The sequence below is a fragment of the Agrilus planipennis genome, unplaced genomic scaffold (assembly GCF_000699045.2).
Source record: "Agrilus planipennis isolate EAB-ADULT unplaced genomic scaffold, Apla_2.0 scaffold10, whole genome shotgun sequence".
NCBI lineage: Eukaryota > Metazoa > Arthropoda > Insecta > Coleoptera > Buprestidae > Agrilus > Agrilus planipennis.
The window spans coordinates 2203659-2226149 of NW_020442465.1; the positions used below are offsets into that span (position 1 = coordinate 2203659).

The 22491-nt window shown below is 33.5% G+C and overlaps 4 protein-coding genes across 7 annotated transcripts in view; 1 reads left to right on the forward strand and 3 right to left on the reverse strand.

Moving 5' to 3' along the window:
* The window catches only part of LOC108734076 (histone deacetylase Rpd3), a 20720-nt gene extending 18591 nt beyond the window's left edge, over nt 1–2129 (reverse strand). The window contains exons 1-3 of the mRNA XM_025981051.1: nt 1926–2129; nt 1454–1566; nt 1113–1395 (exon numbers count right to left, since the gene is read on the reverse strand). Coding sequence (XP_025836836.1) covers nt 1113–1395; nt 1454–1566; nt 1926–1974 — 445 coding nt within the window. The 5' untranslated portion in view covers nt 1975–2129. The remainder of the gene's footprint in view (nt 1–1112; nt 1396–1453; nt 1567–1925) is intronic.
* On the forward strand, nt 716–8756 carry LOC108734075 (puromycin-sensitive aminopeptidase). The gene is made up of 9 exons (XM_018465470.2): nt 716–1059; nt 4430–4615; nt 4881–5097; nt 5919–6563; nt 6628–6968; nt 7028–7594; nt 7693–7924; nt 7986–8125; nt 8206–8756. The coding sequence occupies exons 1-9, from the start codon at nt 814–816 to the stop codon at nt 8536–8538; spliced, it is 2907 nt and encodes a 968-aa protein (XP_018320972.2). The 5' UTR covers nt 716–813; the 3' UTR covers nt 8539–8756.
* LOC108734079 (aprataxin-like) lies at nt 2887–4438 on the reverse strand. 2 transcript variants are annotated; one of them, XM_025981049.1, is made up of 4 exons: nt 4349–4410; nt 3957–4022; nt 3202–3697; nt 2887–3109 (listed from the first exon to the last, which is right to left on the reverse strand). In XM_025981049.1, the coding sequence occupies exons 3-4, from the start codon at nt 3665–3667 to the stop codon at nt 2955–2957; spliced, it is 621 nt and encodes a 206-aa protein (XP_025836834.1). In that variant the 5' UTR covers nt 3668–3697; nt 3957–4022; nt 4349–4410; the 3' UTR covers nt 2887–2954. The 2 variants fall into 2 exon arrangements, with proteins under 2 accessions (XP_025836834.1, XP_018320976.1); XM_018465474.2 differs by lacking the exon at nt 3957–4022 and having other exon boundaries at nt 4349–4438.
* Nucleotides 8757–8907: 151 nt separating the features above from the next.
* The window catches only part of LOC108734078 (protein kinase C, brain isozyme), a 145760-nt gene continuing 132176 nt past the window's right edge, over nt 8908–22491 (reverse strand). For 2 of the 3 annotated variants that reach the window (XM_025981044.1, XM_025981045.1), the window contains exons 6-13: nt 16770–16998; nt 16490–16621; nt 15098–15271; nt 13795–13886; nt 12032–12233; nt 11783–11971; nt 11582–11722; nt 11245–11397 (exon numbers count right to left, since the gene is read on the reverse strand). In XM_025981044.1, the coding sequence (XP_025836829.1) occupies nt 11245–11397; nt 11582–11722; nt 11783–11971; nt 12032–12233; nt 13795–13886; nt 15098–15271; nt 16490–16621; nt 16770–16998 (1312 nt within the window). Of the gene's footprint in view, nt 11398–11581; nt 11723–11782; nt 11972–12031; nt 12234–13794; nt 13887–15097; nt 15272–16489; nt 16622–16769; nt 16999–22491 lie in introns of all 3 variants that reach the window. The other variant, XM_018465473.2, reaches the window with a different exon arrangement.

The window sequence follows — 22491 nt, forward strand, 5'->3', positions numbered from 1 at the left end:
TGTCATGCTTGGTTCGCTGTGGTATCCCATTTTGAATGACATTCCAGGATGTTTCTCCTTAAAAATTTGTTCACCAACTTTTTCCATGTGTTTTAGTAAGCTTGTATGTTCCTTTTGTACAGCTTTAAGACTTTTAATGTCTTCTTTAGGCAAAACTAGATAATGGACTTCGGCTTTAGGATATTTGTCTTTAATAATCGTGATTTTATCGTCTTCGGTAATTAATAGTTTAGGATCATTCACTGCTGAAAGTAAACCAAAAGCCCAATGCCCTTTTTTGTCAGTTTGGTTTTCAGTTTTTACTTTCTTGTTACTGCTGTTCGCATTGCTGGAAGATTTTCTCTTCGAAGTTTTACCAGACATGATGTTAAAAAAGGTTTTTTTATTCCGAAGCTAAAAGTAAGTCCATTAAATCAATTTCTAACACAAAATATTCAGTCTTTAATCTTATTTTCGATCGAAATCAGGATTGTCTACAAAATGTGGTAGCAATATTATCTACAAAGATTATTTAATATTAATATTGATTAAAGTGGTAAATGGCACCGATGGCCCTTGCTGAAATTATAACAGAACTGTATTTTTGGCACCAATGCCAGTTGTGTTGCCTATACTTCTTTTTTTAAAACAATCATAAATAAAATCAACATACCGTTCAACATCCACATGCTTGATTCATAAGTCGCATAATGATTTGATTGGTTATACTACAGTGTACCTACGTGTGTGACATGAAAATTTAAAAAGTTAGCGTGGATAAAACATTTGGTTTTTAATTTATTCCAATGTTACATTATACATATACACTTATAAATGTTTGCCACCAGTAGGTTAATAATTTTAGAGAAAATAGTTGGGAATCGTGGTAATATTAATTTAAAACGTTGCTTGCATCAGCGTTATCAGTACGCGTTTAAAAATCAGCGTTATCTGCAATCTCCATTGCTAACACCGCCACAGAAAAGCCGTTTTACTTACCGATACTTGACAATAATAAATCGTGATATCGCACTTGTTCGTACTATAGGTGTGTTAGTGGGCCGTTATACTCCACCCCATATACCGTAAAAGTTCGAGAATACCAAGAACAATATCATTTACATAACAAAAACCAGAGGCTTCTGATTTCTTTGCATGATGCAAGCCTCCACCCCAGTTGATACAAATATCTGAGGCTTGCTTGTTCAATTTAACTGCAGCCGCAACAGAACCGCCTGCTGATAACTGACAAAATTCGTAAAGGCCATCAAAAACTGGACAATCTTCTCCAACATTAAACCTTTGCATTTGCTTGTTGTATTCGGACATGTTGTCTGGACGTATAGAACGTAAAAATCTGATATAGTCGTCTGAATGAAATTTAGTCATTTCTTCAGCTGTGGCTTTATGTGGACGCTGCAGAAAATATTTTATTTATTATAGGTACATTTTTTTTTCAGATTTCAAAACTTACATAAATTTCCATTTTCCTGTAAAGTCCATAATTTAAAAGTAAATTGTGAGTCATTCGTATGCGATGTGGTTTCATTGGATGGCCTTGTCCGTAGTAATAATTTCCAATATCACCTAAGTTTCAAAATAAAAGTATTATCATTCTGTAAAAAGTATCGTTTTTAAGAAGATAACATGAAAAAACTTCAATCGACTTATTACCGAATCAAAGTACCGTCGAAAGTCTGAGGTACGTGACGCCGCCAAATTGGCTAACCAATCATCATGAAGATAAAACTATGGTACAAAGTCAGTCGTTGTACATCTCGCGTTAAAATTAACCAAACAGTACATTGAACTCTTATAGGTTAAAATCATCAAATATTTTTATTTGTACAAAATATAACGTTATAAGCATTAAAAATTGTAATTCCCATTCGAGGAAACAATAACAAATAAAGGCAGAGAATTAAAAGATAATTTGCTGTACTTACTATCATAATAATAGCAAACTCGTTTTTTACTGTGCGGTTGCATAGCCATATTTCTGCACTGCACTTATACGATAATATAACTTATTATTGTCTTATTAACTTTAAACTTATAACAAAAAGTATTTTTCGCACTTTTTGTGTTTTGAGCTGCCGAGCACAAACACCGCGTCAACCGAATACCAAATAGGAAAACGAATGGAACTGAAAAGGATGAAAAATTAAAGACTTCCGAAATTAAACGAACATTCGAACAGGGTCGGCTTCAGTTAGTTTAGATAAAAATGTACAAACTGCATATTTGTTAATTTTTTAACTGAATATAAATTTCTTAAGCATTTTCTTTTCAATAGTGTTGTTTTGGTTTGTTGCTGTTTATGGAAAAGGTGTTTCTTTTCACAAAAACTTTTGGTAGTATTTTAGTCCAAAAAAGTAATTTTTATCAGTTTGTTATAAATACAATGAGAACTATATGTTAAAAATAAAATAAATTGTTTCATTTGTGTAGATGGATCTAAATATGAAAATAGTACTATGCAATATTTCCTTTCTAATAGACAGAACCGGCTTAGGTTGCCTAAGGTACCTATGTAATAATTCAGAACCCAAAGGAATGGTAATACCTCTGGAACAAAAAATGGGCTGAATTGTTTTAAATGGGGGTCTTAATCTCAATTATTTTAATTGATAGATAAACAAAATAGTACGAAGGGTATTTTCTAAGTCAACAAGAAATAGGCGGGATAGGTTGGTAGGACACCTTCTAAGGTCTTGTTAGGCATATTAAAGGCTGGGAACAGAAACAGGAGTTAAAGGTAAAGGTAGTTTTCGCAAAATCCAAAGATGATTGTTACTTTTCACATAGACATATTTGTCAACCAATGCTTACTAACCAGGGCTCTCGCGACTCCATTGGGTTCTGAAAATTCATATCAAAAATTTGGAATACATAATGAAAAAGCTCTTTCTATAAATCTATTCATCTGACAAAAATTACGACAATATTATTACAGTGCATTAAAACAAATAAATTTAATGTTTATCACTAAGATGCCTCTTCAAATCGGGCATGTTTAAGGGGAAAAAATCACATTTGTGGCATTTAAGGGGTTTACTCATCCATTCTTTACATTTTTCGGCTGAAGGTATAATTATTTTTCCGAGTGATTCAAGTTGCTCACGAACTTCTAAATAATAATAATTAATTCAATTAGCTATTAGATACTTCAATATTAGAAGGTGATAGGTTATAGAAAAAAAGAATAATAAAAATCCTTACGTGTCGAATTCAAAAAGAAATCGGTGTTAAAACTATTCCAATGCTTTTTGGTTTTTAAGCAATCGGATTTCATATCATCACTTATAACATGTAAATGCAATCGTGTCATGCTTGGTTCGCTGTGGTATCCCATTTTGAATGACATTCCAGGATGTTTCTCCTTAAAAATTCGTTCACCAACTTTTTCCATGTGTTTTAGTAAGCTTGTATGTTCCTTTTGTACAGCTTTAAGACTTTTAATGTCTTCTTTAGGCAAAACTAGATAATGGACTTCGGCTTTAGGATATTTGTCTTTAATAATCGTGATTTTATCGTCTTCGGTAATTAATAGTTTAGGATCATTCACTGCTGAAAGTAAACCAAAAGCCCAATGCCCTTTTTTGTCAGTTTGGTTTTCAGTTTTTACTTTCTTGTTACTGCTGTTCGCATTGCTGGAAGATTTTCTCTTCGAAGTTTTACCAGACATGATGTTAAAAAAGGTTCTTTTATTCCGAAGCTAAAAGTAAGTCCATTAAATCAATTTCTAACACAAAATATTCAGTCTTTAATCTTATTTTCGATCGAAATCAGGATTGTCTACAAAATGTGGTAGCAATATTATCTACAAAGATTATTTAATATTAATATTGATTAAAGTGGTAAATGGCACCGATGGCCCTTGCTGAAATTATAACAGAACTGTATTTTTGGCACCAATGCCAGTTGTGTTGCCTATACTTCTTTTTTTAAAACAATCATAAATAAAATCAACATACCGTTCAACATCCACATGCTTGATTCATAAGTCGCATAATGATTTGATTGGTTATACTACAGTGTACCTACGTGTGTGACATGAAAATTTAAAAAGTNATGGTGTCCCACCCAAAGAGAAATACCTCTGGATCCTACGTGTGTGACATGAAAATTTAAAAAGTTAGCGTGGATAAAACATTTGGTTTTTAATTTATTCCAATGTTACATTATACATATACACTTATAAATGTTTGCCACCAGTAGGTTAATAATTTTAGAGAAAATAGTTGGGAATCGTGGTAATATTAATTTAAAACGTTGCTTGCATCAGCGTTATCAGTACGCGTTTAAAAATCAGCGTTATCTGCAATCTCCATTGCTAACACCGCCACAGAAAAGCCGTTTTACTTACCGATACTTGACAATAATAAATCGTGATATCGCACTTGTTCGTACTATAGGTGTGTTAGTGGGCCGTTATACTCCACCCCATATACCGTACGACACCGAAACACGTAAATTTCATACCGGTTCAACAGTAAAAGAAACAGTTGAGATGCCGGAGGTAAAGCCGTTTGAACGTCTTCCTACAACGGTTGTTCCCAAACATTACAGTTTAACTTTAACTCCGAATTTAAAAACATTTAAATTCGATGGGGATGTAACAATACAAATTGAAGTAAGTGTAACATATGTCAGTATTGATGTAGTAATGCAATGAGGTTAGATTTTTAATCAACATTAATTGCTAATAGTCGAGTTTTAGCGTGGTATTGTATGCTGTATTTGTAGAAAACTCTTTAAACTTTTTTCAAAAAACTGCTTAATCATGTAATTATCGTGCATTTTGTGATGTGTCAACTATTGAGTAAAAATAGAACATGAGTAGCCATGAAGTATCTATGTGGAGATATTCAAAATAGATCATAAATTTTTATTTGCAGGTGAAAGAACCAACAAAAACCATTGTATTGAATGCATTGGATTTGAATTTTGATTCAGTATTTTTGGATAATTCAAATGGCTTTAAATCAGCACCTCTTCAAATCAATAAGTCGGCAGAGGAAGAAACTGCAACCGTTGTCTTTTCAGATCTTGTTCCTGCAGGCAGTTACAACTTATCGGCCAAATTTACTGGCGAAATTAATGATAAAATGAAAGGTAATTAATTTACAGCTTTTACTAAATAAATAGTAGAAAAGTAAAAATTCTGGTGAATACATAATGGCAATATCACATATGGGACTATTTTAATTAATTTTACTGTATGACGAACTATTCATAATAATACAAATAACTTTTTTATCATTTTGATTATGACATAAAAATAGGCAGTGTATTTAATAAATAATAGGTAGATGTATATACCTAAATTTTATTTTCTTTGGAAGCCGTTGCATTATTTGTGCATTTAAAGCCAAAGAAAGTGGTACTTAGTAAAAAGTTACATTCTTGACAAATATTTGTAACCAATTTATCCTTAAAAATTACATTTTCTTTGATTAGGTTCATAATTAATATTGAGAGAGAGTATTTACACTAGAAGTGCAGATAAGTGTGGTTTTATTGTTACTTACTAAAAGGGTATTTATTTAATGAAACAATGAGAAACAAGTTTAATAAGCTCATATGTACATTTTATTTTATTAGCACCACTGTATTTTTCATTACTTATCATAAATTGTAAGCCCAAAAATAAAAAGATAAAAACTTTCAGAATTAACCAAATAGCATGTCACTTTTGCCCTTTTTTACTTTTTCTTTTTTCGTCTTGTCTCTATCTTTACAGTTTTTCTTTATTCCCCCATTTTGTACCAATTTCTTACTTTTTTTTCTGAATTAGGTCTTTTCTAAAAGAGTTTATTCATTGTAATTGTTCCTAGTTTTATCTTTAACTTTTAAAAAGTTTTGTTGAATATTAAGTAACTGTATGAAGTTTACAGAGATTGTTTTATTTACGAATCGTCTTTTCATTTTTGAAGGGTTATATAGAAGTCAATATCAAAATGAAAAAGGCGAAAAAACTTACGCGGCCGTAACACAGTTCGAGCCAACGGATGCACGTCGTTGTTTCCCTTGTTGGGATGAACCTGCTCTCAAAGCCACTTTTGACATCAGTCTCCTCGTACCTGCGAAACTAGTCGCCCTCTCAAACATGCCAGTTAAAAAAACCACTCAGATTAGCAATCTGGTTCGTTACGATTTCGAAACAACCCCTGTAATGTCTACGTACTTAGTAGCTGTGGTCGTGGGCGAGTACGATCACGTGGAGGATACGTCCTCCGATGGAGTCAAAGTGCGAGTGTACACTCCTCAGGGTAAAAAAGAACAGGGTCTCTTTGCCTTGGAGGTGGCCACCAAAGTGTTACCATACTACAAAGAGTACTTCAACATCGCGTACCCGTTACCAAAGATCGACTTAATTGCTATAGCTGACTTTAGCCCGGGAGCTATGGAAAACTGGGGCCTAGTTACTTATCGAGAGACATGTCTTCTTGTCGATCCAAAAAATACGTCAGCAGTTCGGAAACAATGGATTGCACTAGTCGTTGGGCATGAACTTGCTCATCAGTGGTTCGGAAATTTGGTTACCATGGAGTGGTGGACGCATCTTTGGCTCAACGAAGGTTAATAATGCAATTAATTATTTGTTGTATCAATATTAATATTAGTTTTTATGTATTTTAAAAGGTTATGCGTCTTTTGTGGAGTTTTTGTGCGTTCACCATCTGTTCCCTGAATACGATATTTGGACGCAGTTCGTCAACGATATTTACAGTCGTGCGTTAGAATTGGATTGTTTGAAGAATTCGCATCCAATAGAAGTACCTGTCGGTCATCCTTCCGAAATTGACGAAATATTCGACGATATTAGTTATAATAAAGGAGCGTCGGTGATACGTATGTTGCACCATTACATTGGCGATGAAGATTTCCGGAGGGGAATGAATCTGTACTTAACAAAACACCAATATAAAAATACTTTAACCGAAGATTTGTGGGCGGCCCTTGAAGAAGCCAGTAAAAAACCAGTATGAATGATTGCAATATAAATTTGTTTACGTTTTTTAATTTTTGTTTTCTGAAAAAGGTGGGAGCAGTGATGTCGACATGGACTAAGCAGATGGGATTCCCAACCGTGAAAGTTACCAGTAAATTAGCAAACGACGGTCAAAGTACCATCTTGAGTCTCTCCCAAAGCAAATTCTGTGCGGATGGTGTCCCACCCAAGGAGAAATACCTCTGGATGATACCAATCTCTGTGTCGACATCTCGTGATCCAGAAAAGGCGACCGCAACAACAGTACTTAAGACCGAGCAAGGGGAAATGGTCATCCCAAATGCTGGTTCTGAGGATTGGATCAAAGTGAATCCGGGTACCGTCGGATTTTATCGTACCCAATATCCACCAGAAATGTTAGCGAAATTGGTGCCGGCCATCAAAAGCAGGGTGTTGCCCCCTTTAGACAGATTGGGGCTCTTGGACGATCTTTCCGCTATGGTTCAAGCTGGACATACGAACACGGTGGAGGTGCTGAAGTTAATGGAAGCATTCGAGGATGAAACGGATTACACGGTCTGGTCATCTATTGGTAACTGTCTTGCAAAGTTATCTATGTTGCTCTCCTATACCGACTATTTAGATGATTTCAAAAAGGTAAAACAATTTATTTATTCTTTTGATTATAATTTAAATATTACATACATATGTATAACCCCTTTTTCGTTGACTAAAATCAAATCGCAAAATTATAGTACGAAAAAAAACTTCTTCGTAAAGTGTTGGCACGATTGGGCTGGGATGCTTCTGAGAATGAGAAACATCTGGATACTCTTCTGAGAGGCTTGGTTCTGGGTAGAATGGCATGGTTAGATGATGAAAATACGATCAAGGAAGCTAAGTCGCGATTTGCCAAGCACATCGCAAACGATTCTTGTATACCTGCAGATCTGAGGAGCGCCTGTTACAAAACTGTACTTCGAAATGGTATGAATACATGTTATCCGTACATTTATATGGAATAATGTTCTTTATTCTGTGTATTCAGGCAATGAAGAAACGTATGAGCAAATGTTGAAGCTGTTTCGAAGTTCTGATCTTCACGAGGAAAAGGACAGAATTAGTAGGGCGTTGGGGGCAACCAAAGACGAAAAATTGTTAGCTAAGGTCCTGGAATTCGCCATGTCTGTAAGTTATCTTTTTAATCGCGTAAACTAACAGTTAAATATGTTCAAAATTACTTAGGTAACGTGCTATTTAATTTTTAGGAAGAAGTTCGTTCTCAAGACACCGTGTTCGTTATAATGTCCGTTTCTATGACCGTAAAAGGTCGTGATTTGGCCTGGCAGTTCTTTAAAGACAACTGGAAGGTCCTAGTCGATCGTTACCAGGGCGGTTTCTTGCTTGCCCGTCTCGTTAAGTTCACCACCGAGAATTTTGTGACCGAAGAGAAAGCACAAGAAGTCGACAACTTCTTCAAGGAGCACAAGTGTCCAGGTACTGAAAGATCCGTCCAACAGGCAGTGGAAACAATCCGTTTGAACAGTGCCTGGTTGGCCCGTGACACCGATGCCATCAGACAGTATTTGGCGGCCCAATAAGACGGACGTGATTTAGAAAATGGATGATTATTAATTACTGTTATAATTATTTCGTTTTCTTAACGGCCATCTACTGCTTAAAATTGTATTTCAATTGTTCGTAACTTACCTCACCTGATTTATGCCAGTGTTTGTACCTTAATATTATGGTGTTGTAATATTGTAATTTTTTGAAATTTAAAACGCATTTTGTTGGGTTTAATAAACACTTTCAGTTACGTACTTGTTTCCTGTTTTCCAAACACTAAAAATACTCCTCTTCGTGTCTTGTATAAAGGCAATATAAAGTACGAATATTTGTAAAAAAGAAACACTACAAATAAATAGAGATCAATTTTATTATTAGTTAAGAAACAGCTGAAAATATTACGTACAATCAGTAATATTCAACAGTTCAAAGTAGGAAAAGTATTTTTAATTACATATTCTAAACATTAGCGTAAATAGTAAGTATTGTATTCAAGAAGTCTAAGGCAGTCGTAAGTATACGACAATGTTATAAAAGAGTGAAGTACAAGGTGTTACTTTTTTTACATTTCAACGTTTCGAGATTCTATATTAAAGATCAATTATAATTATAATAATATCATTAAATATATGGCACAAGAACTCTCCAGGAACGAGCAATAAGAACAGTACGCAACAACAATTTCCTAAAAGTATTTATCAATTAAATATTACGTATTTACGTACTTCAGAATACGACAATATTAACTGGAAACGCTACTGGAGAGAAATAGAAAGAGAAATAGACAATTATTTTGGAAGTGTTAAATGCTGGAATATGATGTCTATATTTTGGTAGTGCGTAGGGATGAAGTTTCAAAACAGTCGTGGTAAAGAATCTTTGGTCAAAAGATATGTTTTTTTAAATATCTTTACTGATACACATATGCATGTATATATTATGTAGGTACACTAAATGAGATTGGAAATTATTTTAAAGGTATTAACTGTAGGGGTGCGCAAAAATTCATTTAAGTATAATAGGTACCTACTATCAGAATGGGATTTATTTACTGTAAGCAGATGTAGGAGCGATTTATATCACCTATTTTTACTTGCAGTTTTCTGTAATGAATACTTATTGAATAATTCTAAAAAAGTAAATATTTTAGAATATCTTCCAAAAGTGTTACTTTTATACTTTTCTCTGAATGTTTTTTAGATAGCGTGCATATATGATATGAAGGATTGTCATTAGGAAGTTTATGTAGCCTTAAATATTATCTAGTTAAAATTATGAATAAATACTTATGTAATTATAATAAAAGAGAATTAATTACAAGTTAATTTTTACAGTAAATATTGCGCGCCCCTAATAATACAAGTAAACTGTATAGTAATTTTATTTATGTGTATTTATTTAATATTTTTAAGAGAGTGGGAATAGCTATAAAAGCACCTCAATTCTTTTTTCTCAATATTGCAATTAAATTAAATATAAACATTGTTTACGGTGATCGAAAAATAATTAATACGAAAATTGGCAACATAAAGTACTAGGGTACACTCAAACATAGATAGGTACCTGTGGGAAATTTGTGTTTTTGGTTTTGCTTTTGCTTTCTTTGTAATTGATTTATTTTAATTGCCATCGAAATATAAATTCCTAAATATATACAGGGTGGCTCACGATTCCCGAATATATATACTAGAATTAAAGATTTATGGCATCTTGTGAACATTTCGAGTAGACGGTAATTCTGCAGATGATTTGTCTCAGAATGGGAGGAAAAGAGGGGCGAATACTAAATAAGTGTATTTGCGTCATTAGATGAAAAGCCGCAGGTGGTGGCGGTGAAAATTGGTAATTGTGGTGTGTGTAGAACACAAAAAAATGATTTTGAGTGGGGGTAGAAGTGAAGACAAAAAGTTACGTTAGTTTCTTTTTCAAATTTTTGTGTGTTCTACAGGGCCATCTCTACCCCTTTCACTACCTCCCTCCAGCTGAACAGTTGCCTCACATACAGTACAACACTGTTAATATTTTCAAATTTCACCCTCAGCCCTTTTGCGCTTCCATGTCTCTGCCCCCACCTAAGAACACTAGTTTAGTATCTGTCTCAACCCCTTTTCCCTTTTGCCCCTAATAAGAGAGGGGGTATCATCATCTCTGCACAATTACCTGGTAAATTTTGTAAGTAACAATAATTGTTTTCATAGTCAGATGACTATAAAAAAAATTAAGGTTTTACTACATTTCTTATATTTAAGATTCATCAATACCTACTATTGGAAATTACTAAGAATTTTCTGTACAATTCTCACTAAAATTATCACGTATTTAGAGCACAAAATTAAAATTCTCTAACTTCAGGAACAAAAAACTTACTTGCTGTTGTACTTCCTTTTATGATCACCGTATATATGTATGATAAGTACATAAGAAGGTATAGTACGTTCTTTATGATTTCAAATTCCAATTTTCTGAACAAAATTATTCCCGCAGTGGAATAAATAACTATTTTCCAATCGAGATTCCCTCTCGTTTGGTTCGAAAGTCAGATAGATTGCAAAGTGGCAAACGACCTTGTGTCGCCATCTTTTAGTCAAATCGATGGCACAAGAGTAAGGTAATAGTAATAGGTTCTAAACTAATCGAAATTTAATACTGATTATGTTGAACAAATTACATGTTAAATCCGCAAGAATGTCTGATTCGACGAATATGTTAATATCATTGCCAATGTTACATTTATGTAATTAGACGTGTTGTACGAATTCGGGGTTGAGAAATGAAAAGCCCATAAATTCCGTTTGATCGAGATTCATCATGAACAACTTGTCAGTTGGAGTCAGATCTGTCTTTTCTGATGTAAATTGTTTATCGAAATTGCTCACGTCTTTACGATGTTTCTGTAACAAATTATATAAACTCACGGTGTAGTACAGAAGGTGCAGGTTTCAAAATTAAAATATTTAAATTAATGTGACAGATGGGGTCATGGAGTAAAATTTGCTTAAAACTTAAAGAAAATACCATATGTTAAAATGCGGATACAACTTTTGGGTAAGAAAGGCAAAATAGTTCGGAACTTACAATTTTGGGTTTAAATGGTGGTTGAACTTCTCTGTTTTCAATTTTCTCCCAATCAATTCTCCTGAAGAATGCATGCACCCGAATATTTTCTTCACCCTCTGGACCACATCCTAGCCTCTTATTTGGATTTTTCGTAAGCAACTAAAAGAAGAGTTGTTACGAGACAATGAGAAACCACCAATAATATTCAATTCTACTGACCCCTTTGCACACTTCTTTAGCCTCTTTCGATAGACCTTTCGGATAACTAACATTATGATCGGTGATAGCAGCAAAAAGTTCTTCCTCGTCTTCCCCATCGAATGGTGGTTGACCGACCAGCATTTCATACAGTAGAACACCATAAGCCCACCAGTCTACTGACTTTCCATACGGTTGGTACAAAATAATCTGGAAAATAATTCAAATCTGAAATGACCTTGTTAAAAGAATTCTTTGTGATATTTTTACTTCTGGAGCAATGTAGTCGGGTGTACCGCAAAAAGTTTTAGTTGTCTTATCACCCATTATTCCTTCTTTGCACATTCCAAAATCGGCAATTTTTATGTGACCATCTTGATCTAAAAGGACGTTATCAAGTTTCAAATCCCGATAAATGATACCACGATGGTGCAAAAAGAACAAACCGATCGCAATTTCGGCAGCATAGAATCTGTTAAAAAAAAACATATTATGCAGGTGATAAAAATTCAGGAATTCTAATAAAAGTATGGTCCTAATGGTGAAAAAGCAGATGCGAAATATGGGTAAAGCTAAATAAAAATTCTAAAAAATATATAAAGAAGATCTAGAAAATGTAACTACTAAATATTCAGGGTGTTCCAGGAACTACTACTACACAAAAGAAGAATGTGGAAGGCCTTAAAACACCTTCATGTATTTTAAGTGGTTCATGGTAGATTGTGATATTTATCTATTTAGAGAGGGTTTTTGTGGTGTCACGAATAACTGCCACTGAAACTGACTGACACTGACTTTTAGAACACTCTATGTAAGTTCTGGCACATTAGTTGTAAAAGTTACCATCTTCGAAGGAAATAGGGTCTCTTCCCCTCGTACAATATTCATATGATACTTGTCAAATATCATAGAATGGTTGAATGAATGACTCGTTCTTCCGGTAACCTGAGAATTTGTGTGCTCTTTACTCAATGCTAGATCATGTTCATCGACCATAGGGTAAGGAGCTTTAATGGGGATAGAATAAAATAATTTTGACATAGGGGAAAGAAACCGTGCCAAAAAAGGAACGTTTTTATTTTATCGGTCGATTGGCCTGTGTTATAAAAAAAGTGTAAAAATTAGATGTACTTATGTATCTCTGACTGCTTGACCAAAAAAAACCTAAGCATTTTTACCGAAATTAAGATACCCCACTGGGATCATTAGCTGTTATAAATATTATATACATGTTGGTCACTTTTAAGATTCGTCAGTGCTAGATTGAAACTACCGAATCTGAAGAAGTAAAACTTGAAACTTTCATTTGTAAGGCTTATTAAATAAATATAGATACATACAATTTAGACATCTTTTCGAAGTGAGTTAGTTTAATATGAAATATTATTCTGAAAATTAATTTTTGAATTTTCAACCCACTACAAGCTACGTCAAATTAATGAGTGAAAAATTGTTGCTGTTGTCACACCCCCGCCGGGAATCGAACCCGGGACCTTTGCTTTACGCACCAATGTTCTGACCACTCAACTACGAGAGGTGATAACAGCAACAACGACAAACCGTACTTATTAAGTCACAAATCCGTCGAACTAATGTAACTATCTATATACTGAATATACTATGATTAAACATACAATTTAGACATCTTTTAGAAGTGAGTTAGTTTAATATGAAATATTATTCTGAAAATTCATTTTTGAAGCGGGGAATCGAACGGCGGGGGTACGACAACAGCAACAATTTTTCTCTCATTAATTTGAGGTAGTTTGTAGTGGGTTGAAAATTCAAAAATTAATTTTCAGAATAATATTTCATATTATTAAATAAAGTTCTTCAGAATTGAATATTGTTTTAATTGAATTGGAACATGTTTCATTTATAAGATGAAATTAGATGTAAAATCAGAATTTACTGTAGCTATAGTTAAAAAATGAAAAGAAAAAGTTTGCTAATAATAGCAGAAAGGCAGTGAGAGTAAATCATGCAAATGCACTTCAAATAAACCTGGTAATCATATGCAAGAGAGGACTTACACTGCAACAGGTTCTTTAAATTTTCCACATTGCTGAATTTGGAACATCAGGTCACCACCATTTACATATTCCATCACGAAATATAATCGTTCCTGGAATATTAATACGGGAAATGTGAATTCCGCACACGACTTGCATTTCGTGCATTTAACATTAATGAAATGTCTTAAAATGTAAACATTACGTTGTATTACGTTTACTTGCCTCGGGTAGTTGCATTTCTAATACATTTTTTATGTTTAAAAAATTAAATACTTAACCTAAATTACAAAAATTATTCAGAGAAATGAGACGAATATTATAAAAATTATACCTTTTATAAATATTTTAAAAGTATTATTAAAATAAAAAAATTTTATGATGTGATACTTGTGTAATTGTAAGTAAAATTTAGCAATAACGCGAAGCAATGCCAAAAATAAAACCACATTTGAATTAACAAAATGACTATCCAAATATATAAACGGGTATTGGTGCATTTTGTTGAATTCAATTGTAATCTGCAGATGGCGTTCTTTACGCTTTTTGTAGTAATTCATAAACGTTGTCTAAAGGCAGCAGGTAGAGTTGGCCTAAATTCTGTTGAGACTGTCTGACGTGCTGACGAGACCTAAGAAGGTCGAAAATACGATTCACATTTGACAGTTCCAACAGAATACTGTATTTTGTTGGAATAGAAACACAACGATCATTGTCGCACGTTTCGTGGATACTAAGTTATTAAATTTTACGTTAAGCAAAAAAAAGTACTATCAGTAAATTTTTGGAATCTCCTGTATAGGAGAGCATAAAAAACTATTTTTTTTTTTAACAAAGATAAAGATATTAGTCAAACAAGCTAAATTCTTTAATGACCCTTATCGTTAATTCCCTCCCACTCAATAATCAATACTGAAATGTATAGTCAACAGTTAAATAGAAATTTATTAAAAGAATGGTATAATGATTCCTTGTAGACAGCAGTTGTAACAATTTACGTATAAATGAGCCATTACTGCTTATTATTATCCATTTATTTAACGACGTTTCGACCATTCTAAATGTGTGACCATCTCCAAGGCAAGATAACTGTCTGGACTGGTTTATTTTTTTGTGAATATATCAACAAATGTGTTGAATACTTTTATTGGCGATATACTAAGAGGACCAGTTTTTCTAGTGAGATAGATAATTCTTCTAAATTATCTTGTCTTAAAATAGCCAAAATTGTAAACTTTGTTAAATAAATGGGTAATAGGCAGAAATAACCAAGAAGAGTAGGTACAATATTTTAAAAGGTACAAGGTTTAAGAAAAGACCTTACCATAGTTTGGAAGCAGGAATGTAACTGAACTAGGAACGGAGGTTTACTAGATAACGCTAAAACTCTCTTCTCAACCATCGTGCATTCAACATCATCATCCTGAATGATAATATCTTTCTTGAGGATTTTTATAGCATATAATTCGTCGGTTCCTTTTCTTTCTGCAAGCATAACCTGTAAGAAACGGGTAATTTTTTAAGCACTCAATTACTTGATAGAAAATTCGTTTAGTCATAACTCAAAATTAACAAGCCATTATCTAAAACTTTTTCACATTTATCAAGTTTATGAGATCTATGTAAGTGATCGATTGCTCTATTACAAGATGTCATAATGCGAAAAAGGTGGCATAAATTAGTAATTAGAAGAATAAATTGACTTTGTTTAGTGTCAGTTATGTTTCCATGTTTTATACTTTGAGAAAATGAAGTTGAAAGTAATTAAATTATTGTTTTCCAATAATTAAGTACTATTTTTGGTAATGTTTTTGACATATATTTATTAAAACATTTTCTTGCTCAATACCTTCCTGAAAAACAATTCTTTTGTGACAAAGGTTGCTAAAACAAAAGAAACGTGACCTTTCATTTGTAACTGCATACATGAGAATTTGTTCAGTTTCTTTTTCTTGTTTGAAAACAAAAGTTTGTCCATATAAAATTCAAACAGCGGTGTCGTGACCGTACGACCGAGGACGTTTTTAATTTCCTTGAAAGGGTGCGCTTTTTTATTTTACGTTTCATGGAAAGTTTGCGCCATTAACACTGCGGTCGAAGTTCCACTTGATGCGAACGTTTCTTTGTTAAGTAAATTTGCGTTCCGATTTTCAATTTATTTTGAGAGACTCGAACGCTGGTGACTTGGGAACGTTAAGCCATCTGTTAATTAAACAAACTCAGACCAGAAGTTACACGGTGGATGATTGTTTATTATTATCTCTCCAAAAATGTAGGTACGTTGTTTTTTTTTGTAAGAAGAAGTTTCATTAGGACTTACAGAAAATTATGTTGGGAAAAATATTTAATTCAAATTTAACTTACTACATTACCGTGTTTTCCAAAATGATTTTAACTAACGCTAAGTCAGAAAAAAAACTTGTTGCTGCTGACATGCTCTTGCCGGGAATCGAACCCGAGTCCCTGGCTTTACTCTCTATCTTTAAGCTGCGAGAACCGATTCGACGATTCTGTGATTTACGTAGCTGGGTACGTATCGTCGTTGCTGCTTAGTGGTAAAGTAGTAGTGCGCGAAGTATAGGACCTGGGTTCGATTCCAGGGCGTGACAGCAGCATCAATTTTTCCTCGTTAATTGTAGGTTATCTGTAGTAAAAATTAATTCACTGTAATGTATCAATACAAAACGTACTTATCGAATAAAACGCTGTTACTTACTTTTCCAAAGGAACCCTTTCCGAGCACCATCAGAAAGTTGAAATCGGAAGCCCTTATGACATCTTTTTTGCCCATGTTGTGAGGAACATCCTTATCTGCGGCAACTGATGGCTTTTTGGTTATAGATGTTTTCTGTAACAAAAAACCGTATATGTAGCTATGCCAATGTTCTAGTTTAAACATTGGGATTTTGATCGGTCCAGAGTTCAGGGTTTTTCAGAGGTGCTAAGAACTCAGTCTTACTTGCATTTGATCACAGTTTTCTTTTTAGCTTACTTACCCTCATCTGCATCTTCATCTGAGCTAAATCTACTCCCTCTTCAGGTACAGGAACATTGTAGAATTCTCCTTCTTCTTGTGTTAACAGTTTGAACCAACCATCGGCGGGTGCTTTAATTATTTCTGATATCCCGAACGATAAAGACCCCATAAAATCATTTCGGGATGTCCGATCCCAATCCCATACTTCCACCAACAAACGACGATCCTTATCTTCTGGTTTCAATTCACTAGTAAAAAAAACAGACTGTATAACTTGTTAACTAAGAAGTCTCTTAAAGTCCGAAGTATATTCTAATATTAAGTTTCAAATTAAGGCAATCTAAACTTAACAGTAATCTACTCATTATTTATTTATTGAAATTATCGTTATTTAAAAAGATTGAAATAATTAGGCTATGGTAAGTTTAGGTTGCTCTGATTTGAAATTTAATCTTAGGATGTACTAAAACAGAGTAACCGTAGTTACCACAAAACTGCGGACACGTGGAACTAGGGCGAGTCCCTTTTTATTTATTTACTTATTCCTTTACCACAGTCTCCATTTTCTACTTTGAAGTACATTGTAATTGGGTTTCAGTCAACAAAAGGGAAAAAGTCATCAAAGGCGCCTGTTTTTGGTTCCCTAAGACATTTAAAACAAACGTTTTTGCTTTTGCCTTTCTGCATGTTTGTATAAATACGGTTCTGGACAAAAGCGATTTTCACCATATTCTTTAGCGGTCATGTAGGAATGCAAAATGCCTTATTTACTCAAGCTTCCTGTAAGCAAATAGTTGCTTATGTGTTTACAATAATGAACAAGACAGCGCCATAATTTCTTTATTGTTACTGGGTTACTTGGCTTTCCTCGAGATAAAAAGTTTTGGAAATGACTTAAACGCTTTGATCATTTTTTTCGAAAAAGATATAAAGATTAAAGTAATTAATTCTTCAAAATAAGATTATCTAGATCAAGGAAAATTGTCATAAAACATTCAAAGGTTCACAAAATAAATTTATTAATGACATTATCATTTTAATCAGTTACGATTACAAAAAGAATTCTGAATATTGTGACGTTCGTGTAGGCGCGAAAATATTGAACTAATTTACGCTTTCATTTTCCCCGTTTTCATTCAAACCTGTCATTTTTCCACCGAACCTTCGAATTGAATTATTTCGCTTCCATTTCTTTTTCCATTTTCGTTAGCAAAGAATGTACTAAACGTAAATCTTTCTACTGGAGGCGTTTGTCTAAAAATTTGATTTGCGTACAGGTGGGTTTCCCTTCGGGAGCACGTGATAAATCTCAGATTGTAGAATGGGCCCAGAAGCCAGACGTAAATTGGTACGAAAACAGCTTACCACGAAGTCTGCAGGGGATTTTCATTCATGTATAAAATAACATCCCACGAGCAATCACAGAACTACGTAATAACCCACCTACTGATTACATACCGTCTACCTACGCCTTATCTACCCGTACTAGGATTATATTATGAGTTATTATTGTAGGTAGATCTGAGTATGTCTTCATAATATAGAGACCGAATTGCAGAAATTTTTTTATTGTTTTAGGTAAAACCAACAGTAAACTTTAATTGTAAATGATGGTATAATCCATCCGAATTTGGGCGAATGGTAGCATTTGTTGGTGGTGCATATTAGCAGTTACATTTTAAAGATGGTGTTTCTCCACCCCGTGACTTAATTTAGTTTAATAATTTCATAATTTAACCCAGCTACTATTACATCCTTTATCTGTGATTTTACAACGACCGAAAATTGACATTAAAACACGCTGAACACGTGAAAAGATTGGTATTTTTTCTATAGAAAAACGACAACATTCCCTGAATATTATTAGGTCCATCCTTTAATTAAACGCTTTAATAGTTAGTAGGTGATTCCCTAATGCATCATGAGAGAAGATATATCTACAAAATTACATTACAATACCTGTTAATATTGTTACCGTAGACCATTAATTTATGTACGTATATGATGATGATGATTACCAACACCACTAAGATAAACTTAACTCTACCTATATAAATAATTGCTGAGGCATTTATTATGAAATAAACTTAAAATCGATTAAAATAATTCGAAATGGTCTGTATTCTGTCGAAACTGCCAGACGCGGATCGCGATTTCAATCTTTTTGGATCTCATCAGCGCGTCGCAGGCAGCTCCGACAGAACACAGACCAACTTTTACCTGCTGTCTTAACAGTGCGTTTTAGAAAATACCACAAATGGCGCGGTAAACGCCATCTGTAGTACGATGCTACATTTCAGGATTACGTATGCTCCAACAAGGTCCACTTGTGTGGATATCTACTTGCTGAAAACGAATCCCGGCCTAGCCAACCTCAACGTGATAGGCACGTTAGCTTAATCGAATAAAAATCGATTGTTAAATGTCATACAAATTAAACTTTAATCGTAAATAGAAAAGACAAACAACACTTCAAGCGAGAGACATAGAGATAATAAAAGCCAAAACCAATAAACTGGATAAAAGAACATTTTAAATGCTACAAATTGAAAAATTGAAATTTTCGCTTTGCAGTAATCTTAATAAGGAAGAATACAAAAGATTAATACCAGACATTGCTTTTTTTATTGATATTGACCTTCCTTCTTCCAAAGAAAACAAGAGCACACGTAAATAATCTTGTACAGGTTCTATTCTGGATAAGAAAGGTGATAGTGATAGAAGTGCCTACATAAAATGCGATTTCCCGAAAAGAAAACCTAATCTAATTGGTGGTTCAATAATCCATTCGAAAAATTTTATGTTGCAAAGATAATTACACAATAAAATACTAAAACAATCTAAACCATATAGAAACAATAATAAGTAGAAAATAAGTCAATTTGTAACTTGATTCCAATTTAGAAATTTATAGTGTCTTCCTCAGATATACGAAGTAATAATATTTATTATTAAAAATGTGAGCACCTTTCTTTCCTGAACTTATTACTATTTAACTAAGGTCCTTTCGAGGGATCACATTTTTCAATTAATATTCAAGAAGCCAATTTAATTATTTATCGTTGTCAAATATGTATAAATCCCAAATGTGGACAGCTGATATTGTAAAAAAGATCTATGAATAACACGATGAGCGCTTTAACGGAATGCTTTGATGATCAAAAATTTGTAAAGAAGCATTTATTGGCATAAACCTTTTAAGATATTACTGTAAACAGTGTCATTACCACGAAATTGATGATATTTCTTTATACCATCGCAGTTTTATTTTACTTGTATCCAAAAATGTTCTACATATATTTAATTTAATGGAATACGGCGGTAAAGAATCGTTAGGAGTTAGGACGCGAATCCTATCCTCACTTGTGCTCTATTTTTTCGTCAGAAATCTACAACGTAATGTCATATATACGTTTTCTAATTTATTTTCAACTTTTCCGTAAATTTAATTTGATTTGAGGGTGTCAAGTTTTCCATTTCATTCGTAAAGCAACCTCTGAATAAAATATCGTATAAGCACGTTGCAGTCTTGGTTCTCTAACGAGAGCAAGTGAGCAGTTGCAACCCTTTGAATTTTTACATCATCATCATCATAAGGTCGTCAGTCCTAAGACTGGTTAGACACATACCTCCACTCTTTCTGAGCTAAACTTCCCATTTCCTTAAAACTAGAACAACCCACATCCGTAACTATTTGCGAACAGTAATCTAACCTAGTTCTACCTCTACCCCTCCTAACTCCTGTTTCTGCCTCTAATATGTCTCTGACTAGACCTTCATGTATGAGAAGGTGTCCTACCAACCTATCTCACCTATTTCTTATTGACTTCCATAGAGTCCTCTGTTCTCATATTCTTTCTAATTCCTTTTCATTTCTAACCTTTTCTACCCACGTTATCCTTAACATTCGCCTATAACACCACATTTCGAACACTTCTAACCTTCGCCGCGCCCACTGTCCATGTTTCGCACCCGTACAACGCCGCGCACCAAACATACATCTTTAACAAACTTTTTCGAATTTCTAAATTAACCGTTCGCGAAAATGTTATGGCAACTTTCATGCCAGTCGCTGCAGTTGGAATGAGCAAATAGATATCATTAATCCGTTTAGACATTAACATTACATTGCATGTGGGGAGAGCTGTATTTTGATTGTCTGCAATGCTTCATAATGGATAACAATCGAGCAACTTTTTCAATTTGCTCACAATTTGCAGTTACAATTGTATTTGTGGTTAAACAATTGCAGTGAAAATCTTAAACAGCTGATGCTTCAGTTACGTTTACAAAATGAACAATTGTACATATTAAATTTGAAATTTGTACTCTCTATGTCGAGCAGTCACTGGTACGTCAGAAATGTTGACGGATGAATAGCATAAGAAGCATGAAATGTAGTTGCTCAAAAGGAGGAAAATATCTGATGTGGAGGCTTAAGTACTTATACATATAAAAGCCATCTTGCGTTTAATATTATTCTATATGTATCTCGGCAAACCGGCAAGGTCTCAAGCCTCATAAGAAATTGAAGACATATTGCAAACGCCATCTAAAATTCAACATCACGATCACGTACGCAAGAAAGCCTTCGGAAGTAAAATAAAAGTATATGGATAATGCAGAAATTTTCTGCTCTACAAAGTCCTACAATCGTAGAAACAACGGCTATAAACTTCTTAATTTGGACAAATTCAGAGGCAGTAAATAATCATTCATTTTTCTCCTATTTTAATTTCGTCAGTTACATCTTTCTGTCTCCAACCACCACTCAACTATTCCCACGATTCCCGAGAGTATGAACAGGACCTTCTGTCTTATATTCCGGTATTGCGCTAAAAATTAGGTCAGGCGGGCAAAATACTGGGATAATACATTAAATTTTTTGGATTAACTTTTTTCTACTACAAATAATTTCAAATTAATGATTAAAAATTGTTGCTGCTGTCTCGTCCTCGCCGGGAATCGAACCCTGCCCATGGTTTTAGGCACCATTTCTCTATCACTTATGGCTACGAGTGTTAACATCAGCAACAGGGACAATACAAACCACCTACGTAAATTACACAATTGTCCAATCAATGTATAATCATTATTAACAATGAGACATTTAGAAGAATTTTAATTAATCCTACAAAAATTCTTCTAAATATCTCTACGCATGAAGGAAGAAAATAAAGTGAATAATGGAATGACATTTTTTTTATATCTAAGTTTTGGCAAGTAGTTTTTTTTTCTAGTTTAGGACTTTTTTCACACTATCTGAAATTGGCCAGTCAAAAAATTAAAAATTATGAATTTTATAGCTAATTTGTTTCTATTAGTACTTTATGTTGTGTGATATAAAAGGTGATAATGATCATCTTTAAAAATTTATAGTTACGTTTCTCCATACCCAATATATATGAGTAATTCTACGCATGAAGGAAGAAAATAAAGTGAATAATGGAATGATATTTTTTTTATATCTAAATTTTGGCAAGTAGTTTTTTTTTCAAGTTTAGGACATTTTTCACACTCTCTGGAAGTGGCCAGTCAAAAAATTAAAAATTATGAATTTTATGGCCTTTGTAAAAAAAGAAATATATCCAGGAAACTAAAAAAATGAATTTAAAACTAACATTAACACAGAAGAATTTCTCTAATCAATTTTTATTACTCAATTTAGTAAAAGATAATCAATCATAATATACTATAATTAAAACTATTAATTCACAATATTGATTATTGGATATATTAAA